We start from the raw sequence: 23,376 nt of genomic DNA, 5'->3' as shown, positions 1-23,376 counted from the left end.
AATGGACAGTATTGACTGAGTCCCCCCTTCCCCTGATGCCTCTCTAAAGTGTACCTCTGAAACTCCCCTGGCTCTCAGAGACCTATTTTTGGAGGGATCAGAGGCAGCAGAAGACGGGTGAAAGCTGAAAATTTCCACTTCTCCTTTGTATGCACAAAATGTTCTTTTGACCAAAACAACTTGCCACGTGCACGATGTTAATATGTTGTTCAGAGCTGTTTCGCTTGCAGCCATTTACCTTTATGAATCTTGAGCTCTTGGTATAATGAGTCAGAAGGCAGCTTTTCTAGACATCACACAATAAGGCTATCAGTGTGCAAAGGTGTTTTGTGCAATGTGGCTGTTCCTGTCACAATACAAATTTTAAAAATACGAAGTAGAACAAATTTTATTGCTGAGATTTGAATAAAGAATACTATTGTGCTACTTTAGAGTAGGAGTTCACAAGGTTGTGCAACAATTTATCTCCTTGAAAATGGTGAAAACAGAGTTCTTTACTTTCAGTAGTGCTCAGTGCAAATCCCATTCTCCCTCCTCCTCCCTGCCCACCTTGCTGCTCTTTTCTTTGTTGTTCTGAGGAGGGCTTGTTGCCCAAATTAATAAAACTTTAAATTAGGCATGGCAATGTTTCATATAGGAACATTATTAGAAGTTACAATATGTAAAATATAGGGGCCATTCACATCACCTACCGGGTGGTGGTGGTGGTGGGGCTTCCCAAACCTTGCCTTCCACTCATTGTTTTCCTGGTGGGAGTGCTCTGCGCTCCCACACGATCAGCCCTGCTCTGTGCAGCACGGAGCAGGACGGATAACCCAGAGGCCTGGACTCATTGTCCTGGCCCCTAGAACTCCCACAATGCACCGTGCAGGTATGTGGCGTATTGTGGGGATCCCTCCAGCAATGGGTGGATGCCTATCAGTGTTTCAACACATAGTTCTTGAAAATGGGTTAACTTTGTTTAAGAGCCTGGCTTCTTAGCCGGGTTTGCTGCCAATGCACTGCCAGAAAGTGCTTGGCTCCTGCAAGTTCTCAAGGGCAGCCAAGCCCGGGCTTAGCTACCCTAGCCTGGTCTTGGCTGCTCGTGAGAACAGCCTCTCTATGTTTGTATTTAAATGAAGTGCTTAAAACAACTCCCCACCTCCCCCCCCCCACTTGTTTGATATTGATAGCTTTAAAAAAATGGTTTTACAATCTTGTCCAAAAAATTCACGGCATGGTGGCAATGTTACAAGCAGCTTGAGCCAAATGCTGTGCATCTGGCTAATTAATTTAGCATTAAAGTGTTGACCAGATGGACTGGCAAGTTTATTCCTTGTTTGCTATTAAAATTTATCCTACATTTCACTCATTGGTGTACTAACAAATATAAATATGTTCCATTCTATTTCCTGCTAACATTTTTCTGGGTTTTATGGGAAACTATGAAATGGTGTCTTGCTTTTAAATACAGCATATTTATTTGCATCTTCATCTTGCACTCTAATATCTTAGAATCTTTACATAGGAAACATAGGAAACTGCCATATACTGAGTCAGACCATTGGTCTATCTAGCTCAGTATTGTCTTCACAGACTGGCAGCAGCTTCTCCAAGGTTGCAGGCAGGAATCTCTCTCAGCCCTGTCTTGGAGATGCCAGGGAGGGAACTTGGAACCTTCTGCTCTTCCCAGAGCGGCTCCATCCCCTGAGGGGAATATCTTGCAGTGCTAACACTTCTAGTCTCCCATTCATATGCAAACAGGGAAGACCCTGCTTAGCTATGGGGACAAGTCATGCTTGCTACCACAAGACCAGCTCTCCTCTCCTAATCTTTGTTGTTTCCCTCTTATTTTCCTCCTCAGGGATAAAGGACAATATAGAATTGAATTTTTAAAAGAGTTGTATCATCAATATACACTTATTAGTTATGCCTTCAGAAACTGACACTGCAATGCTAAGTATATTTATTCAGACAGTGCAGCCCAATGAATTTACACTAAAGTAAGCATGCATATGATTGCAACACTTAGATGGATTCCTAGCCCTATGTTTGTAGTATTCACACTGTCAGGCCTTTTTGCTCTAACAAGGAATATCTTTGTTGGGATTGCTCACCAATTGCTGTTACTAGAATCAAATCCTGGTGGTTTGCTGTAGAATGCTGCTGGCCAGCTAGTTTGTTTTCTCTAGCAGTTTTTGAACACAGATTCAAATGTTTAGCCATGAAACTCTCTGGGTGGTTTTGGACAAATCATGGTCTCTCAGCTTATCCTTATTTTGTGGCTAAGTGGCTTTCTGAGATACTTGGAAGAAGTGTGGGTAAAAATATAATAAAAGACTATTGAATTCCTTAAGCTGGCAATATACAAGATAAATAAATAATATATACAAGTCAAAAGTGCTTTTTCCGTCCCCATTTCCATTTATGTCTACACGTACGGTATATATCTTCCTTCTTTTAAAAGGAACTAGCTCTGGACAAAGAGTTCTGGCATTCATATTTTATCACTGTTCATTTAACACAGTAGTTTAAATTACCTATTTCATTTATACAGCCACACTGTAACTATGTTCTTACTGTCTCAGGAGAAAGCCAGTGTTTTTTCTTGCAAACACTGAAAATTTAGTCCGATTATTTCCCCCCTTGGTTCCTAGTTTTCAGAATTACAGTATTGCAACTTCTTGTCTGTATCTGGACTGCTCTAGTCACTTGCCTACTGTAGTCACTTGCCCAGGGTAAGAATTTTAGTGTTAACAGATGTGTGAGGCAGATTAAGTGCTCAGTCAGTCTAACATCATATATCATGATGTTATGCCAGCCTTTCAAAAATATGCAATCACAAATGTTTAGGATGCATGTTATTAATGGAAACACCACTGGGATAGTCTTCCCTAGAAAAATGTTTTTAAAACCAGCGGGAACCCTCCAATAAGAAACTTCTGACAAAGAGTTCTTATTTGCCTATGATACATCCCACTGCCAGTGTCACAGAGAGAATTAAATACTTATGTTTGAGAAAATTTCAGTAGCATCTATTTTATTTTTCTGGTCGATTGGCGTCTTGTTTGTTTGAGTTCCTCTATTAGGTTGGGCAACATATCCCTTAAAATAGCTGAATGGCTCATCTTCTATCCATTTACCATGATTACAGCAGAGCAAATGGTAATGACTGTCAGCTATTTCTGTATATTTCCACACATTGACAAAGAAGACATATTAGAAAGCAAGATAATAAGAGAAAGGGAATGAAATGGAGGATAAAAATAAAGTCAGAGAGCTTGACAAATGGATATAGGCAACAGCTAATAAAAACAAGCAGAAAGCTGTTTAAATGTATGCTGGATGAAGGCAGTGGGTCAGAGAGGGGGAGAAATTCATTTCTTCCCTTTGACACCCCCACCCTCATTCCTCTGCTAGCAAGTTTCCTGTGAGCAGCTGCATATCTCAAAAGAAGTTTCCAGTCCTGCTAGCCACTCAGTCTGAGATCTCCCTAGACTGAAGTGGCTTGGGGGCTGCAGTGGTTTCTTCTACAGCTGTCTGCCATGAAGGCAAGCCAGGAAAGCCACTGTAAGCCTCTGACTCAGAAATTACCTTGAGCATGTTTTCAGTAGCTTTACCCTTCTGTGGGTAAGGCATGCCCAAATACCAGGGATCTTGATTTGACTCATCCTGGGGTGGAAAGCACAAGGGAATCTTGTGCTGATGGGTGGGTGTGTTTGTTTGTTTGTTTGTTTGTTTGTTTGTTTAAAGGGTTTAATAAATGGTGTGTTTTTATGCTTAAATAGTACAAGGCTGAAAAGTGAATTAATACAAGTTTGGCTGATATGGGGCGTAAACCTTTAAATGTAAGGATTATGTATTTTAATGACATTTCAGAGCACTGTAGAATTTTCAAGTTGGAAGGAACCTTGAAGGTCTTCCAGTCCAACCCCCTGCTCTACTTCTTAGGAGCAACAGTGTGCTTCTCCTTCTTCCCCTTCAGATACTTGAAGGCAGCTATCATATCTCCCCTTAGTCTTCTCTTTCCCATGCCCAGCTCCTTTAATTGTTCCTCATAGCACTGGTTTTCAGACCCCTCACCATCATTGCTGCCATCCTCTGATTGATTGATTGATTGATTGATTGATTGATTGTTTGATTAAGTGCTGTCAAGTAGTGACCACATAGATAGATTCTCTCCAGGATTCTCTATCTTCATCTTGGCCTTTAAGGTCTCTCAGTGTTGCATCCATTGCTGTCATAATCCAGTCCATCCACCTTGCTGCTGGTCGTCGTCTTCTCTTTCCATCAACTTTCCCCAGCATTATGGACTTCTCTTCGCATAATGTGTCCAAAGTATGATAGTTTGAGCCAGGTCATTTGTGCCTTGAGTGAAAATTCTGGATTGATTTGTTCTATGAACCATTTGAGTGTTTAACCAGCTGTCCATGGTATCCTCGAAAGTCTTCTCCAGCTCCAAAGTTCAAAAGTGTCAATATTCTTTCTGTCTGGTTTCTTCAAAGTCCAGCATGGTTGGCAGCAAGCATGAATTTTGTCCCCTTTGCAAAGCAGCGTCCACCCTGATTTTTCTTTGAATGGGATGTAGCTCACTACATGTGTGAGCACCATAAGATATTCCCCTTAGGAATGGGGCCGGTTTTGGAAGAGCATCTGCATATTTACATGTTGAAGGTTCCAAGTTCTCTTTCTGGCAGCTCCAAGTTATGGGCTGAGAGCAACTCCTGCCTGCAACCTTGGAGAAGCTACTGCCAGTCTGTATAGACAATCCTGAGCTAGATGGACCAGTGGTCTGACTCAGTAGAAGGCAGCCTCCTATGTTCCTAAGTGCCTGCCATCGTGGTTATGGTGTTTGCCTCTTCAAACAAACAGGACTGTAACCATGAAGGGGTGAATGATGTGCTTGGGTAGAACTGCTGAGCATGCAGGATTAACAGAGCAGCACATTGGGACATAGGTGTGATTATGTCAAGGGAGTCTCAGAGGGGTGTGGCAAGCTCTCTGAAGGAGGGTATATATAGGCAGTGGGTGAAGGAGGTCGAGGAAGAGAAGGTGGCAGCTAATAAGTTGGGCCCTAGCCCCAAGGCAGAGTTTGAAGAAAATGTCTGTAAGATGGAGAAGGAGCAAAACCTAGAACCCCCTTTCTTCCATTACTGAAGTCTTGGAAAATGAGCCCCATGGCTTGACATCATGTCTAGGACTGTATAGGTCCCAAGTAAGAACATATAGGCTCAACCATTCACACAGGCCTCTGCTGCAAAAATGAAATCATTTCTATTAGTTCAGATATATGGCCTGTTTCATTGTGTTGAGTTTGCCTCTTAAAGAGGCAATATCTTGTTACTTCCAGTCTGTTGGATGGTCTTGAAGCCAGACACAGTCAGATAACACCTGTTGCTATACATATGTGGTATAATAGAGCTAAATGCATCCCAGAAACATAGGCAAGAACTTTTGTGCATGCAGTAGGGCTTGAGAAAGTGCAGCAGGCTTTCAAGATCAGTTCATTTAAAACTCCCCTGAGCTTTAAAAGCAATTTGCATTGAGGCTTTGCATAAACAATGTGTTTTAGTTTGAATAAGGAGGATATGGTTGTCAGGATTGCAGTTCATTTTTTTATTATTTCAGTGTAAAAAAATAGTTGAATGTGTATTATTTTTAAGCTTTTTCTTTTTAAGCTTCATGCAGATAGTTTGATTTAGTGGATTTTTTCATAATGGCATTTTTAAATTTCCATTAATATTTGACCCTATCAAATTTGAAAATATATATTAGTCCTAGTCTTTAGTTATTTGCATCTTTGGGTCAACACAAACATTCTTCATGTGAGAAAATGTTAAAGTATTTCCAGTATATTTGCAATAATATACAAGTAAATTCTACATGCTTCCAACATTTAAAATATTTAACAGGAGTTCCATAGCATTGCAGTTGCTTTAATCTGTGCCTATTATGCCAAACATGTCTTTTTTCCAAAATGCAAAGACAATGCTTGAATCAAAGAGTAAGTAATTGTTTCTGTAAACTGTTGTTATCAATAGGTAATGGTTGCAGACAATGGTACACCAGCAAAAACAACCCTTGCCCGGGTTATTGTGAAGATCTTAGATGAAAATGACAATAGACCCCAATTCCTACAAAAGTTCTACAAGATCAAATTGCCAGAACGTGAGAAACCAGAGAGAGAAAGGACTGCCAGAAGGGATCCTGTCTACCGTGTTGTAGCAGCTGATAAAGATGAAGGGCCCAATGCAGAAATATCTTATAGCATTGAGGATGGTGATGAGCATGGCACATTTTTTATTGAACCAAAAACTGGAGTAGTCTCCTCTAAAAAGTATTCTGGAGCAGGAGAATATGACATTCTCACAGTAAGTCAAATTTAAGTATTTCATGCCCTACGTGCTGCCATCAGTGTCTTAAAACATCTACTGTCTATTACTTCTTGTACTGAAGGTGATGTAAAAGGCTTGGAAAATTGGTAAGTTAACAAGCAAGCATCAACTTTATGCTGAATTAAATAGCTTTTTTAAAAAAATGAGAGAGAGAGAAAAGAGAACTTGCATTTTGGGCGGTATAGAAATGTATTAAATAAGTAAGTAAGTAAATAAATAAAATGTGAGTGTATTCCTGTTCTGGTCAAAATGTGAATGGTGAATGGGCTTAATTTTTTTCTTAGACGATTGAAAACAGGTAGTTGTATGGAGCCGGCATGGTGTAGTGGTTAGAGTGCTGGACTAGGACCGGGGAGACCCGAGTTCAAATCCCCATTCAGCCATAAAACTAACTGGGTGACTCTGGGCCAGTCACTTCTCTCTCAGCCTAACCTCTCACAGGGTTGTTGTGAAAGAGAAACTTAAGTATGTAGTACACCGCTCTGGGCTCCTTGGAGGAAGAGTGGGATATAAATGTAAAAATAATAATAATAATAAGAAGAAGAAGAAGAAGAAGAAGTACATATTTATCAGTTATTTTAAAAAGGAAATGTACAATATTTGTCCAGGCTCCAAAATTGCTGCTTAGTTTCATGCAAGGGGCACTAGCCTTGTGAAATGTATTTTTTGTTCTTTGTGTAGCTTCAAAAGCAGCTTGCCATGCTGCATGGAGGACTGCCATTTTGAAAACCTCCCTTGGCTCACAGTATCATAGCACTTGGGCCCTCTGTTGCTTTTGATCCAATCTTCTTATTTCATTGTATGTGCTGTCAGCTTTAATTTCAATATGTATTTCACATATGCATTATTTGAATTTACATAATTAAACAATTACTAAATCTCTTATTCCGTATTTCTCAGATCAAAGCTGTAGATAATGGTCGCCCACAAAAGTCATCAACAACTCGCCTTCATATAGAATGGATCCCAAAGCCCAGTCCATCTCTTGAACCCATTTCTTTTGAAGAGTCATTTTTCTCTTTTACCGTAATGGAGAGCGATCCAGTAGCTCACATGATTGGTGTAATAGCTGTTGAGCCACTTGGCACTCCGCTCTGGTTTGAAATTACAGGTAAGAAAAAGTTACAATTGTTCATTGTAATTATGTGGCAGCTATTACACATTTTAAGCATTCTGATCCCCCCAAATATGGAGGAATTTCTAAATATCTTTACATAATGGTTTTAATCTTGAAGAAATGTTGCACCAACATTTTCTTTATAAATCAAGTGAAAGCAGCTCCTCATTAAGAGTATTTCCTATGTGTTATAAAGAGTATTTTAATAGAAGGTTCTTTGTAGTCCCCCTCCCTTAATATTTTCACCCCTGCTAACTGAGCAAAGAGACACCTGTTAAAGTGGTGATTCTCTTATATTTAGCAAGGGAAGAGCAACAGGCCCTATCGAACCCCAGTACAGCATCCTCCAGTGGCTGTCGCTGGTGTTTACCTTATGTTTCTTTTTAGATTGTGAGCCCTTTGGGGTCAGGGGACCCTCTTATTTATGTGTTTGTTTTTTCTACGTAAACTGCTTGGAGAAATTCGGTTGAAGAGCAGTATATAAATATCCATCGTAGTAGTAGTATGTGGTATAATTTATGTTATCTCAAGAGTTTTGACCTTTTCACTGAAATGGGTTTTTGGGTTTGTTTGTTTTAAAGCAGGTTTCTTTGTTCCTGCTATATTCTACCCATGAAATTCCCATTGCATGCCCAAGGCTCTGCAGGGAGCTCACTATGCCCCCACACTTGACATGACTGTTAACCAGGACAGACTCTCCTTAGTGCATCTAATTGTGTACCGCAATGGGTATTCAGGGTCTGCAGCAGTCCCCCACTCCACTTCCTTGAATGTCCTAGTCTTTCTGATCAAGGCACAGCCCATAGTATGAGATCAGATCAAGTTCTTGGGCAGGGATAGACAACCTTGGTTCTCTAGCTGTTGTTGAACTATGTTTTCCATCATCCCCAGTCACAATTTATTGTGGCTGGGAATGATGTGAGTTGTAGTTCAACAGCAGCTGAAGAGCTGAAGATATCTACCCGTCTTAGGGTATCAGGGCTGGATATATCAGACTTCAGTTAGATTATAGATAATAAATTTCATCTAACATTGAATGTAAACATGAGATATAAGTATTTACAACAAGTTCTGTAAACAAAGTTGAAAAGAACTTTGAAGAGTAAGTCGTAATTTATTTTTTAAATCAGGAAAATTAAATGTATATTAATGCATTAAATTAATCAGAATATTACAGCTTCTGTTTTTAGATATCTTTCTTAACCTTTTAACTATTACTAATAGCATGAATCAGTTTGATTGACATATTTTCTTTCTTCTGTGTTTGCTTTCCATGCTTTCTTTCTTTTTGGCTGTGCCAGGAGACAAGCTTGCTAGTGACGTTTTTTACATCTTTCAGATGGCTTGTGACCTGAACTGTACAGCAGAAGGTATCTGCTGAGATCACATAATTTATTATCAGATTATGAGATCTAAACTGAAACCAAACAGTTTTAGATTATTTTAATAATGCTTGGGAGACATATTTTGTGTTCTTTTTCTGACAGGACTTTTTTTGTTTTCTGTAGTTACTGCTCTTGGTTGTTGTTTTGTGTTTGTTACTGTTGCTTGTCACATTTGAACCAAAGCATCACTTTGAAATGCTGGTGTTGGTTGGGCCCAAAAGAGTTCCATCTGTGCTTCCGGTGGACAGACCAATGTGCTTCTGCATACTATCAAGAGCTATGGCTGCAAAATATCTTGTGACGATTCAACTTTCTTAGGAGAGTGATAGACAGATGGATTTTATGTCTGGTGTCAAGGTTCAGGTGATTAGGTATGCATCATGCTGTCATAATAGCTTGTCCCCAATGTGGGGACATTGAGGATCCCTGTGCTGATCAGTGCTAGTCCAAATGAGAGATTAGTGTTTATTAGAATCAGTGCAGGTAGCATAGAGAGTCTAGAAGTCAACCTCTGTACTAGTTGGCATCTCTTCTGTGAGGTCATCCTCTGTACAAGTGACATCTCTTCTTTGAAGACCACTGAACTGACTGTGGGGGAGGCTGCTGTCTAGATCTAGCCTGAAGTTTTCCTACCCTGAAGGTAAATGTGGGTAGTATTGTCCATTGTGGAAGCATCCAAAATAAAATGTATTGCACAAGGAATTCAGATAAAATGTGTGGAGTGCAAAAATGAAGGTGGTTATTTTAATGTTCTGGAAGCATCCTCTGGGGGCAGTTAACAGAGCTATATTCTAACACTCATCGCCAGAAACTCAATGCCAGCAATGAAAATGTTGCATGTAATGAGGCAACATCTAGCTCATCAATCACTTTATTTGTCCAAGGCAGAAACAACCTCTAAAATATTTGTTAGAATAAAAAATCAGTTCTAAATATACTCACTTGGAATTAGGTCCCATTTAAATCAGCAGGACATATTTCTTAGCAAAATGTTTAGGATTAGAGGGCATGTTCAGTTTTCTTGTAATGGAAATATTGTTCAAGGCCAAATATAACTGGAATTCATAATTACAAAAGGTTAAGGATTTTGTGATTTATTTAAAAATGACTTTGTGCTTTAAGCATGCTTTTCAAAAAGAACAGGACAGAACATATGCAGCACCTAATTAGGACAAATGTCTTTGCCACAGCTAGTGTTATGTTCACAACAATGGAAACTAATTTCTTATTTTCAAATAGTTTGTCTAAAAGTCGAAACCAATAGAAGTTAATGGCCAGTATTTATCATCATGACTAACAACATTTGGTTTTAATAGCTATTGTGTTGTTGAGGCAATCTGCTCTGACTGTCGCAAATATTATTATTATGATCAATTAAATGCTTAGGTGATTGGCTGTGTTTACTAAGCTATATTTCAGTTGCATTATTTAACTGTATTTCAAAAGGCATTTAGAAAGGAAAAGTGTGCTTTTCCTGTAAAGGAAAAGAATAAGATTCACCACAGGAGAAAAGTGTTTAGTCTTTTTAAGCCACTGTGCTCTTTTCCTTTTCTCTTTCAGCCTTTAATTCAGTCTTTTCCTAAAGCTTTTCTCTCAGTGACCCAGAACTTGATGGTCATGTGGTGGGGGTGGGGCACAATCCACCAAGCACTGCTCTTGTGAAAGCCACATAGGTTCAATGGCAATTCAGTGGCAGCAGTGCTCAGTGGATTGAACCCATGGTAAGCATGTCTATTGTTTTGATACCCACCCAGAGTCATTTGGTGTAAGCAAGAAAACACCATCATAAACATATCACACAGAATACTATCCAGTGGTTCTCTTCCATGTGAATTACTATTTGCTTCCGCTTGCTTTAAGACTTAATCATGTTGGTAATTAATGATCATTTATTCTTGAACTTAAGCTTTCAAATAGACTTGTCAATAGCCATGTGCCTAGTTGTCTGTAGCAAGTAAGAATAGCCTTTTGTTGTCTAGGCAGGAAACCTTCAAAAGCTGGTTCTTTTTTAAAAAAAAAAAAAGATTTCAGATGATGCAACATGGGTATGTGTGAGCAGGGTTAGTAACTTTTGTGGACTTACTTGCAAGGCTGTTTTACAGTCAGCTTTTAAAAGAAAAAAATATCAAAATTTTCAAGACTCTGTATTGTATCCTAAGAACTCCTGTTTGTGCAGCGGGGGTTGGAGTTATTTTTGTACAAGGGGAAGTGATTTTTGTTGATTCCCTCTTTCTTCTGCCTGAAAAATTGTCCTTGAAGTCACCCTCAGAAACTGATTGGGGCGGGGGGGCCACAGGGGACTGCAGAGAGAACGGGGATTGGCACAAATTACCCTCATTGCACAAACAGAACTTCTGCAAATGAAATAAGTTCTTAGAATACAACCCTACATATTTGCCTTGAGTCAAATAAGCAGCAGCAATAAACCAAGATAAACCTTTTTGTCCCTAGTGGCAGTCTACTGTATTACCACTAAGCCACAAATCCAATTCAAAACTTCAAATGACTTTAGAGCCTGTTTTGTTTTAAACTTGTGTTAAATGTCATGAAGAAGCATATTCTCATGAAATGGTGCCTCAAAGAAGCATTTTATGAACTTCTGTTTCATGCAATTTCTTGGACTAGGTGGCAACTATGACAGTCGCTTTGATGTGGACAAGGGCACTGGAACCATCATTGTCGCTAGACCTCTTGATGCAGAACAGAAATCAAATTACAACCTGACAGTAGAAGCAACAGATGGAACTAGGACTATTGGCACACAGGTAATGAAATTTCTAATGAAGTGTTTATTGAAAGAAGAATTTGAAGCTATTTCATTCTCTCTCTTTTTTCCTTCTCCCCTGGGCAGAATTACATAGTGTATAAATTAGAAGGACTTTATTTGAAAAAGAAGCGGTTTCTGATACCAATGGAATACAGTACCACTTATGTTTGATGGCCAAAGGGCAAAGGTTATGTGTAAGCAGATAAAGTGCACTTTGAATCAACAGCTTTAAAGTCATATCGTGTTCTGGTGTTAGAAAGATGAATGAGGAGCGGAAAACAGACTTTGCAAACCACGGTTCACAGAGGAGGACAAGGATTAATAATTTAAAACACACAGACACACACGAAGCTGTCTCACTTAAATGTGATATTCTTAAATTTAATAATGTGGTATTACATGGCAGCATACCTGCGCCTGCCACTAAGTGTCTGCTTAACAGGGAGCTGTACTCAGTCCAGACTCTTTAATGAATGTACCAGTGAAGCATTGGAGCTGAATACATGTTTTTGCCACATTGTCAGTTTACTTTCATATGTAGTAAACTTACTGGCCAGCATCCTAACTAATGCTGTGTGCATGTAGTTGTATGACATAATTGCACGTTGCACAGAGAGCTTCTAGGGAAGGGAAGATTGGTGAAAATCCCACACACTGCTATGCACATGAGCATCCACACTTAAGAAGCACGAATGCATCCGCTGCACGTGTGCTTCTTTAGGTTGCTGGGTACATGCTGAAGCTTAGTGTACCCTCCCCTCATCCTGACTGACAGGCTTCAGAAAATCAGCAGTGGGCATTCTCAGCATTTATTATTTACTTGCTTAACATATTTTTAATACCGCCCAAAAACCACATTTCTGGGTGGTTTACAACAAAGTAAAAACAGAAAATGTAAAAGATTACTTAAAACAAAAAGTTCAAAATGTTAGAACAATTTAAAAATCTAAAAATAATATTTTAAAAACAGCATTACAACAATTAAAACTATATTTAATTAAAGGCCAGGGTGAACAGATGCATCTTTAAAGACTTTTTAAAGCTGCCAGAGATGGGAAGGCTCTTGTTTCAGTAGGGAGCATATTCCAAAGCCTCAGGGCAGCAGTAGAGAAGGCCCGTCCCTGAGTAGCCACCAGACTAGCCAGTGGCAACTGCAGACAGAACTCTCCTGATGATCTCAATGGGCGGTGGGGTTCATGTCAAAGAAGGCATTCTCTTAAATACCCAGAGCCCAAGCCATTTAGGGCTTTATAGGTTATAACCAGCACCTTGTATTTTGCCTGGAAACATATTGGAAGCCAGTGTAGCTCCTTCAAAATGGAAATAATATGGGCTCTCCAAGATGACCCAGAGACCAACCTGGCTGTTGCATTCTGGACGAACTGTAGTTTCCACGCTACATACAAGGGCAGCCCCACATAGAGTGCATTGCAGTAATCCAGTCTAGAGGTTACCAGCAGATGTACCACTGTTTTAAGGTCATTCATCTCAAGAAATGGACACAGCTGGCATATCAGCCATAGCTGATAGAAGGCACTTCTGACCACTGCCTCAACCTGGTATACCAGGGAAAGGATTGGATCCAGAAGCACCCCTAGACTGCATACCTGTTCCTTCCGGGGAAGTGTGACCCCAGCCAAAACAGGCAGATCAAAATTGTCTCTTGAGTTTCGACTCTGCACAATGAGTACCTCCATCTTATCTGGATTCAGTCTCAGTTTGTTCTCCCTCATCCAGCCCATCATTGACTCTAGGCAGACATTTAAAGAGGTTTATTTATGTATTTGATTTCTTTACCGCTCCTCCAAAATGCCCTCTCCTGATGATGCTGACATGGAGAAAAAGATTTTGGTGTCATCAGCATACTGATAGCACCCTGCACCAAATCTCCTGATCATCTCTCCCACCAGTTACATGTAGATGTTAAACATCGAAGACAATATGGAGCCCTGAGGCACACCATACAAAAGTTCATATTTTGAAGAACAACAGTCTCCAAGGGACACCATATGGAACCTGTGCGAGAGGTAGGAGTGGAACCACTGCAAAGCAGAACTTCCCACTCCCAACCCTCTCCGATGCTCCAGAAGGATACTATGGTCAATAGTATTGAAAGCCGCCGAGAGGTCCAAAATGACCAACAGAGTCACACTCCCTCTGTCAATTCCCAATTGGAGATCATCCATCAGGCTGACCAAAGTAGTCTCCACCTCATAGCCTGCCCGAAAGCCAGTCTGAAATGGGTCAAGATAATCAGTTTCCTCCAAGACTGTCTGGAGCTGGGAAGCCACCATCCTTTCAGTTACCTTGCCCAGCCATGGAAGGTTGGAGACAGACTTGTAGTTACTCAACTCTGAGGTATCCAAGGTAGGCTTCTTCAGAAGTGGTCTAATAATTACCTCCTTAATACAAGAAGGCATCCTGCCTTCCCTCAGAGAAGCATTTAACCGCCTTGGGGTTATCTTTTTAACGAAAGGCGGTATATAAATGCAAAAATAAATAAAAATAAAATAAAAATTTATAATGTCTACCAGGCCCTCTACAACCACCCCCCTGGTAGATAGTAAAAGTCATGTCGGGCAAGGGTCAAGAGAACAAGTGGTAGGCCGCACCATTCCAGTCAGCTTGTCTATATCCTCAGGAGTCACAAACTGGAACTGATTGAACCTAATAACACAAGAGGAGTTGCTGGACACCTCCACATCAGACACTGAAGTAATTGTGGAGATGGAGTCTAAGTCGGCCCGAATATGAGAGATTTTTTCCACAGATTATTCATTAAACACATCAGAGTGGGTAATTGATGGTTCCAGATTGTGATTCAAGGGAGGAGGGGCACATACTAGCCCTCTCACAACCCTGAACAACTTCATTGGATGTGAACTTGTGGATGCAATATGGGCAGAAAAGAATCGCTTCTTTCCTGCACATTTTGCCTGAGCATAGGTCTTCAAAAGTGCTTTATGTCGCAATCTGTCGGAGTAAAGCCAAGTCTTTATCCACTTGTGCTCCAGTCATCTACCTCGCCGCTTCAGCCCCCGTAGTTCTTCCGTATACCACAGGGCCAGTTTTGAAGCAGGTTGGAGAGGACGCTTAGTAGCTATCATGTCTGCTACCCTGGTGAGTTTTCTGTTCCAATTCTCCACCAGGGCATCAACAGGTTCACTGGCAGAGCCAACATTAAATCCTTCCAAGGCTTCTTGAAATCCTATTGGATCCAATAACCTTTTGAGGTGGACCATCCTAAGAGGTCCCTTGCCCCTGTGAAGGTGGGAAGTGATTGTGAATCCAACCTTAACCAGATGGTGGTCCATCCATGACAATGGGGAAATCACAGGCTTCCCCACCCACGGAACACCACCCTGATCAGAGTGAAAGACCAAATCAAGCGTGTGACTAGCAATGTGCATCAGTCCCAAGACCACTTGGGATAGGCCCATTGTCGTCATGGCCACTAAGAACTCCTGAGCCGCCCCGGACAAATTGGTCCTAAAATGAACATTGAAGTCCCCCAGCACCACAAGCCTGGGGGACTCCAACACCAAGCCCGAGACCAAGTTTGTCAGCTCAGTTAGGGACTCTGTTGAGCAGCAGGATGATCGATACACCAACAGAAGTCCCAATCTATCCCTTGTCCCCAAACTGAAGTATACGCATTTGATATGGTCTGACACTTCAACAGGAACAATTAAACTTCTCCCATTAATTTCAATAAAGTTATTTATGAGTAGTTTAGAGTGGATGTGAGCCGGTAACTGTAGTAACCTATCTCCCTAACGGTAATACAATTTGTGTTTTTATGTACACACACACACACACACACACACTCTCTTACACTTAAACGTTACATATAAGAGACAGGATTTTCCATTACTCCAATGGGAGTACAGAGAGAGAGAGAATGAATGAATGAATGAATGAATGAATGAATTTATATGGGGTACTTGAGCTGAAGGTTTGCAACAGAAAAGGTTGGGGTCCCCTGATGTAGGCCAGTGTCTTTTAATTAATCTAGGGTATTTTAATTACCACAGGGTATGTCGTGTGTAATCCCCAAGTGATGGCATATCCTCTGGAAGCAGTTTTCAGTTGCACATTGGTCTACACATATATCCCATGTGGAAGCCACTAGCCTCCATATGACAGCTACCATGTGGTACCTGAAACACGTTGAGTAGATTAGCTTCATGGATTGTTGCTGTCATGTGGTGAATCTTGTGAAATAGTAGCAGTTGACTTGATAAGTCATTATGTAGCTTCAGATGGTTTTCAAGTGGGAGCTGAAATCCTAAACTGCTTGTAAATCTTTTTTGGAAAAGCTTCCCATTCTTTGTCCATGTAGCAAAGATGGCATTATCAGTGCTTAGCATGGTGTTTTAAAATCATGACAAGAATTTAACTTTTTATACCATCTCTAGTTCTTAGAAAGGCAGAATGATCGTGCAGCTATGGAGCAGCAGCAGAGTACATACATACAAATATATCCATCAAAATATATAAATATAAACCTAATCTAGCCATGATTTGGGTGTGGGCAACTGTTCCCCTTGGACACCCATGCTAGAAGGACATCTAGAGGAAAATGTTCCTCTTCTTCTGCCTGCCATTATGTACAGCGAATCCTGTTGCTAAGTAATGTGAACTCCTGTGAACGCCAGCTTTACTTTCACTTTTTGTTCTCTTTAGTTTTCATTCCTTCAGCACAATTATTTATTTCTAGAGATCCAATTGGTGAGTCATATGCTGTAGCCAAGAGTTGCTTTCTTTCTGTCATTCACAAAATGTCAAGAAGTTGAAACATCCTGTTGCTTGTTTACTGCTTTTTCCACCCAATTTCTGAGTGGTCTAATACAAATTGTGAAAGTTGAGAAATAAATTGGAGAGTGAACAGTGGGTTGGTTCAGATGACTGAACAAATTATCAATTATTTGCTCAATTGTGAATCTGGCTTCTAATCCTCTTGAGCATGTGCACTCCCCCCTTACCAGGGGTAAGTGGTTTGTTAAACCACAACTCTATTTCTTATCTAAATCCAGAGTTATTTCAGGTTTACAAACCACAATTCACCTCTGGTTTCACATCCTGGTTTAATTGTAGTTTGTAAATGACGACTCCCATGTCCAGAGAAGCCATGAAACTGTAGTTGAACAAACCGTTATATCCATATCAGTGGTCCATGCTGTAGCTCAGGAGGTAAGAGGAAGTGGGATGAGGAAACCTGCCAGCTCTGGAGGAGTATAAGCCATGGTCATAACAAACCATATTTTGTTGATCATGTTAACTGGCCCAGAAAGTAGATTTGTCTCAAAGCAGCTACATCAAAACAAAATGTTTCCCTGGATATGTGTAAGAAGTATTCACTGATTTAACTTTTTTTAATACAAAAAAGTTCAAAACAATAGTTTTCACGAATATCAGATGAATTTGATCATTCTGCATTTCAAAAATGGGGGGACTTTACACTCTTGCTTTTGGGCAGTCAGCATGGATTTGTCAATTTTTGTTATCACAGTTTCAAATTTCATGGATTGGTTTTCAGCCGCATTCTATGTTATCCCTGGTCTCATATCTTAGTAGAAGACCCAGAGATTATGGAGGTGGCTTTTGCATTTCCCTTGATCCCTGCTTGGAGGGATTAGCTAGAACTGTGACTGCTAGAATTTCACATTTTGATGCTGCAAGAATAAAACTGTATCCATTAGTAGAAGCAACAAAGCTTCTGACATATAAACAGAGTATGCTTTTCACATTAGCTTGGATATGTCTCCTGTCTTGGCTTAGTTTCCCCAACTACATGTTTCCTATCTAGGCTTAGATTCCCCAACTTCTACTCTATCATATAAATGAGCAATTAAGGAAAATCTAATAAAATTATAGTTAATTCTTCTGTTTCATCTCATGGATGATGTTTGTCATTTTATTTCCCTAAAGATGAGTGGTGTTTTTTTACTACCAAAGCTCTACATGGTGTTCTTTCTCATATTGTAATCTTGCATTGCATCAAATTGATGTATATATTATCCTTTTATATCAATTGGAGTGAAACACATGATGTATTCAACTATTTACATTTCACATTCAATTTCCAAAGTACACCTTTATTGGAAACTTTTTTTTAACCTCAGGATCTTAAATTCTGCTGAGTGAGTAAGGAGGCACCTGTTTATTTTAGCTGGGAAGATAGCACCAGTCCTCTTTCAATGGTGCATAATATCCCTCCAGTATACATGCTTTATTTTGCCTCCTTTGAACATTTCATTCCAAGGCATCCTTTCCTTATTTCCTTTATTTTGCTCTTGATCTCAAATGGACTTGCAAAATATACTCATGCCTATTTTACTCTTTATCATATAATTATATAATAAAAACACATACTAACCTAGTAGGTATTAACAAATACCTACTAGACTATAGTAGAGGAACATAGGAAGCTGCAATATACTGAGTCAGACCATTGGTCTATCTAGCTCAATATTGTCTTCACAGACTGGCAGTGGCTTCTCCAAGGTTGCAGGCAGAAATCTCTCTCAGCCCTATCTTGGAGAAGCCAGGGAGGGAACTTGAAACCTTCTGCTCTTCCCAGAGTGGCTCCATCCACTGGGTGGAATACCTTACAGTGCTCACACTTCTAGTCTCCCATTCATATGCAACCAGGGCAGACCCTGTTTAGCTAAGGGGAGAAGTCATGCTTGCTACCACAAGACCAGCTCCACAAGGCTTTGACCTATATGGTTCCGGATAATATGAACTTAAATGCACTTGTTCTCGCTCATATGGTATTTTACTATAGCGAATTTAGCTGAAAGTACCCTCTATACACAGAGGCTACATCTAGACTGACATTGCACATGTTGAATAACATTTTAAATATACAACAGGGAGGCATGATTTTCACCAATCCTATCTTCTTTTTTCAGCTCTCTGAATCTCCTGAAAATATGTCCCTGGGGGTTCTGCAGCCCTCAGAAGCATGTTTTTGAGAGGCAAGAGGGCTGCAGAAGGAAGGAGGGGTTGGCAAAAATTGTCAGTTCCACCACCAACTACATGCACATTGTCCTTCCCTCCACTGTGAAACATTATTCAGCAGACACAACATTAGTCTGAATTTCAGCCATTAAGTTTATAACTTTAACATATTTCATCCATCTGTACACTCTGGCGTTAGTGGTGTGCAAACATGTTTGACATCGAACCGGTTTGGTTCAACTGTTCGGGGCAAACCCAACCGCCCCCTGTTCGGTCCAACTTTGGACCGATCCCCACTGGAGGTTCACAATTATTTTTCTTTCAAAAATATCTTTTTTATCACTTCTAGGTGGCAGGGGCGTTCCTCCTCCTCCCTGACAGCCACCTTGCCACCCTAACCAGGCCTTCCCCCTCTGGCATGGCGGCCCCAGGCCATGTAGAGGCCCATGTAGAGGGTGGCAAGGGTGGCTGGCGGAGGAGGGGGAACCCCCACAGACACACACCCCCTCCACGTAGAGGAAGTCCCCTGGAGGGGGGGTAAGTTATTTTTAAAAAATTAAAAATTTCGCGAACCCCCTCCCCAGACCACATCAAACTGGGGGTGGGGATTCGAGGGGGTGCCGGACCAAACTAGTCCGGTTCGGACTCAAACCAAACTGGGCCAGCTGGTTCTGTGCACAACCCTAATTTAAATATATTTCATTAATGGTTAGTCTAAAACATGTTAGTCTAGGTTTGCATTATTCTGCTCGGTTATAGTGCCCCTTTTTTTCCTTGGATTGCCTCATTTGAAATATCTTACAGACTATAGTTCTGCAGTCCATATTGTACAAAATGATGAAAAATTGAGTAAAATTGTGAAACCGTCTGTCTGCATTGACATTGCTCTGCTTGGTTGCTCCTTTTATTCTTTATAAATAGATCAGCGTGCTCAGTTCTGCTGTATTTAGAATCTAATCTGTTGCTTTGCTTTTTGACTAGGTCTGGTTATATTTCTTATTTCATCTTGGTTCTCTAAATGACATCTGCTGGTTATCTAATTCTTGAATTATATTCTAGTGTAGTATATTCTTTTCAGAACAATCTGTTTTATTACTTAGCTTTACTTTCAGATTTCTAAATAAAATCTTCTAAATTTAAACTCATTTACTTTTTCCATTTAAAAACAAACTCAAGATTTTCTGAAGTGATCATTGTTGACTCAGAGTACAACTACAGTGTCTTGTAGTAATCATTATAACTTGTGCTTCTCAGTTTTGTTTGAACTAATTTCCTAGTAGTTTTAGGGATGTTCTTAATGTTGTGAAAAGAAGAATGTTGCATCCCAAAGGTCATGTTCCATGAAACTAAATTTGTTCAACTATACTTAAGAATCACTGTTCTCAGCACATAGTGACCTAGATTTTTAAAAAAAAAAAATCCCACTCAGCTAGTTCTGCATGCTCAAGGAGCTTAGGACACATGTTTCTCAAATAGCACACACACACGTGCCGCAAGAGGAGAGTTTCAAAAGCAGCATGTGATATGGAATGGAGGTATGGTGTTCAAGTGGGAAAGACATACTTTACACTGGGCATGCCTAAATTTTTCTTTGGATCCTAGACAATACTGTATTCTTATAAGTGCTTTCTGTTAAAGAGGTGATTTCTGTATCGTCATGCATCTGATGAAGTGGGCTCTAGCCCATGAAAACTTATACCACATATACACTTCCTACATCATTAAAGTGTCGTAGGACTTTTTGTTGTTTTTCTGCTGCAACAGATTGATGCAACTACTACTCAATAGATTATTTGTATTTATCTACATTTTATGTTGTATTGTTTTGTCTTGTCTTTTAGGAGAACTAATGCATTTCAAAGAAGCTTAATACAAGTTTTTGCATTTTCATCATTATCATGGTCACTCTTTACCTTTTGTGTCATTACAGGTATACATTAAGGTAATAGACACAAATGATCACAGGCCTGAGTTTTCTACATCAGAGTACCAAATCATTATACCAGAGGACACAGTGCCAGAAACAGAAATTTTGCAAGTCAGTGCCTCAGACAGGGATGAGAAGAATAAATTAATTTATACTATGCAGAACAGCATCGATCCCATCAGCCTTAAAAAATTTCGTCTTGATCCTGCAACTGGATCTCTTTATACTTCTGAAACATTGGATCATGAGATCATTCATCAGCATGTTCTCACTGTGATGGTAAAGACGTGTTCTGTTATTATTATTATTATTTCACTGATACAGAATATTCTCTTTCTATGTAACAGAATGTTATTTGTAAACAGAGACTTTTGTAAGTGAGTGGAGTGAGGCTAGTGGAATGGAATAGTGGATGAGAGCTGTGGAAGTGAGAAAGTTCAAATCTCGCTTGTGTCATGAATCTGCTTAAGGTGCCCTTAGGCAAGCTGCTGTGTCTCAGCCTCAGTTGCATACCTGCAGTATGGGAAATAATAATATTGACATAGTGATGTGGTGGCTTTAAGAATTACTGAGATGATGCATGTGAAGCACTTTGAATATGCTGAAGAGCTTTATAAATGTTAAGTATTACTTTTGTTACAGTTATACATTTATAATTGTTGTGGTTTGGTTTTCTCTGCCTACATTTGGAGGGATTTTTTGTTACATTTTCCCCAGAGACAAAGGGAAGAGGCAGAACAAAGGGAGGAAATGTTTCCTCCTTTTGACTTGCCTTTTCCACTTGCCCCACCTGCACTTTCTTGTGTAACTTAAGGAGAACTGCAACTTAAGGAGATCCAACTTATGGAGATCAGCATATGGATCACCTTAAGCAGCCGTCTCTGTATGTATCACTTCCATTCGCTGGATCATGAATTATAGGCCAAAATCAAATGCTTATCCAAAAGTAGCTTCTTGGCTGTTCTCACAACCAGCATTTTCAGATTAGGAGGGAGTAAACCTGGTATACAGGCTCGTGTGGGGCCATGGGAATCCCACCGACCCAGCCACGCAACTCCTTTGTGGAGTTAAACCGGCCGGCGCTGCATTCGCAGCACGATTGGAGTGACTCCCCCTGCCTTTTAAAGGCAGGGAGAGCCGCTCTGGCTATGCTTCAAAGGCAATGCTGGCCGATTTTTAGCTCAAAAACGGGGCCACACAGCCCCGTTTTTGAGCTAAATCACGTCCCCTGCATCTGACATCAGACGCAGGGGTTGTGTCTGGGGTGCCAGGCATGGACTGAAGGGCAGCAGCCCAGGTTCTTTGAACCCATCCACTCAATGGTGGCTCCGCCCCTGCTTTACAACTAGGGAAATGATAATATTACTTTCATTTGCTGAGATTATCTGCGCTATACAAATATGTCTTTGTAAGATTGTTTCCCAATGCTACAGTATACCAGCATTGTTCCTTGGCCAATTCCATGTAGCTCCACAGTGTTTCTTCAGAATAGAAATGTTCCTTTGATGATCAATACTTTGCAGTGTTCTTTCTTGGAAAAAGGTGAATAAGGTGTCAGCTATTAGTAATGTATTGTTTATTTTAGGTACGAGATCAAGATGTTCCTGTGAAGCGCAACTTTGCTAGAATCATTATTAATGTAAGTGACATAAATGATCATGCACCATGGTTCACAAGTTCTTCCTATGAAGGACGGGTCTACGAGTCAGCAGCTGTTGGATCAGTTGTTCTCCAAGTTACAGCACTGGACAAAGACAAAGGGGAAAATGCAGAAATTGTGTACTCCATAGAATCAGGTATGATCCGAAACCTATGATGTGATAGTTGAAAGGAGATGTTTGATTTAGACTGCAGTCTAAAATACAGGAGTGGCCACATGGTCATTCAACGCTGATCCTAAGCCACAATATTTTGGTAAACTCAAGTTGTTGCATTCAGAAGAAGATTATTTTGATATCTTTAGGATCTATACTTCCATTTCTTGTAGCATTTTGTGATCTGAACTTTGGTTGAAGAAAAAAACCTCAAAGTCTACAATTCAACACCAAGTGAGACGTTCTTAAAATCGTGCTTGAAATCAGTGGCTGACATTCTGACTAAATTTACTCAAGGAAGCCCATTGAAATTAAAAGGACAAGTTGGGCATGGCTAACTTGTCTTTTTAATTTCAATGGGATTGTCTTGAGTAAATTTAGTCAGGATGTCAGTCAGTGTACGTATATGTGCCTAACTCTGTTTTGCATTGTGATCTGTTGCTGGTGGTGTATGTGGATGTATATGTATTGTCTCCTGTGGCATATTTTAGAATGCAGCATTGCTCAAGTAATTTGAAAATACTAGAACCCTAAAAATACTTTAAAAAAAAAAACACCACACACACATTCATTTAGTCAAATCGGTATTTTTAAGTTTGCAAATCTGTGACCTGCAAAAGTTAAAGCTGTTGGAGATAGTGAACATTGTCATTGTGAACATTGTGAACATTGTCTGGAGTATACTAAATTATATTGCAGTTAACAGAGCAAATCTCTCCTGCTGGGGGTCACTAAGGTATTCTAGATCCAGGCAGTTTAGAGTTTTAAAGGCTGGAACCAACAACTTCAACTTTAGTTTAGCCTGAAAACAAACTAGTAACCAATTAAACTCATGAAGAATCAGTGCCAGAGTCTTCTAGTAGCTAGTAACTAACAAAATTTGTGCTTTTCTAGTGAGGAATTTTGTTCACACATATCTCTCACACACACGCACACACCTCCTTTACCCGAAAAACACTGTGGGAGGAAATGTTAAAACTTTCTCAGCTTTGTTTTGCTAGTGTTCTGAACTTCTGTACAACTAAA

The 23,376-nt window shown here is 40.1% G+C and overlaps 1 protein-coding gene across 7 annotated transcripts in view; it reads left to right on the top strand.

Moving 5' to 3' along the window:
* FAT1 (FAT atypical cadherin 1) overlaps window positions 1-23,376 on the top strand; it is a 174,228-nt gene that overhangs the window by 103,806 nt on the left and 47,046 nt on the right. For 6 of the 7 annotated variants that reach the window (XR_008308269.1, XM_053254337.1, XM_053254338.1 and 3 more), the window contains exons 5-10: window positions 6,021-6,350; window positions 7,275-7,485; window positions 8,793-8,861; window positions 11,502-11,641; window positions 20,540-20,815; window positions 22,122-22,332. Coding sequence is in view for 6 of the 7 variants with exons in the window: in XM_053254337.1 (XP_053110312.1) it covers window positions 6,021-6,350; window positions 7,275-7,485; window positions 8,793-8,861; window positions 11,502-11,641; window positions 20,540-20,815; window positions 22,122-22,332 (1,237 nt within the window). In the remaining variant the exon portion in view is untranslated. The remainder of the gene's footprint in view (window positions 1-6,020; window positions 6,351-7,274; window positions 7,486-8,792; window positions 8,862-11,501; window positions 11,642-20,539; window positions 20,816-22,121; window positions 22,333-23,376) is intronic. The other variant, XM_053254339.1, reaches the window with a different exon arrangement.

Source organism: Hemicordylus capensis, chromosome 5 (genome assembly GCF_027244095.1).
Source record: "Hemicordylus capensis ecotype Gifberg chromosome 5, rHemCap1.1.pri, whole genome shotgun sequence".
NCBI lineage: Eukaryota > Metazoa > Chordata > Lepidosauria > Squamata > Cordylidae > Hemicordylus > Hemicordylus capensis.
Note: the sequence above shows the minus strand (reverse complement) of the source record. Positions and strands in the feature narration are given on the sequence as shown.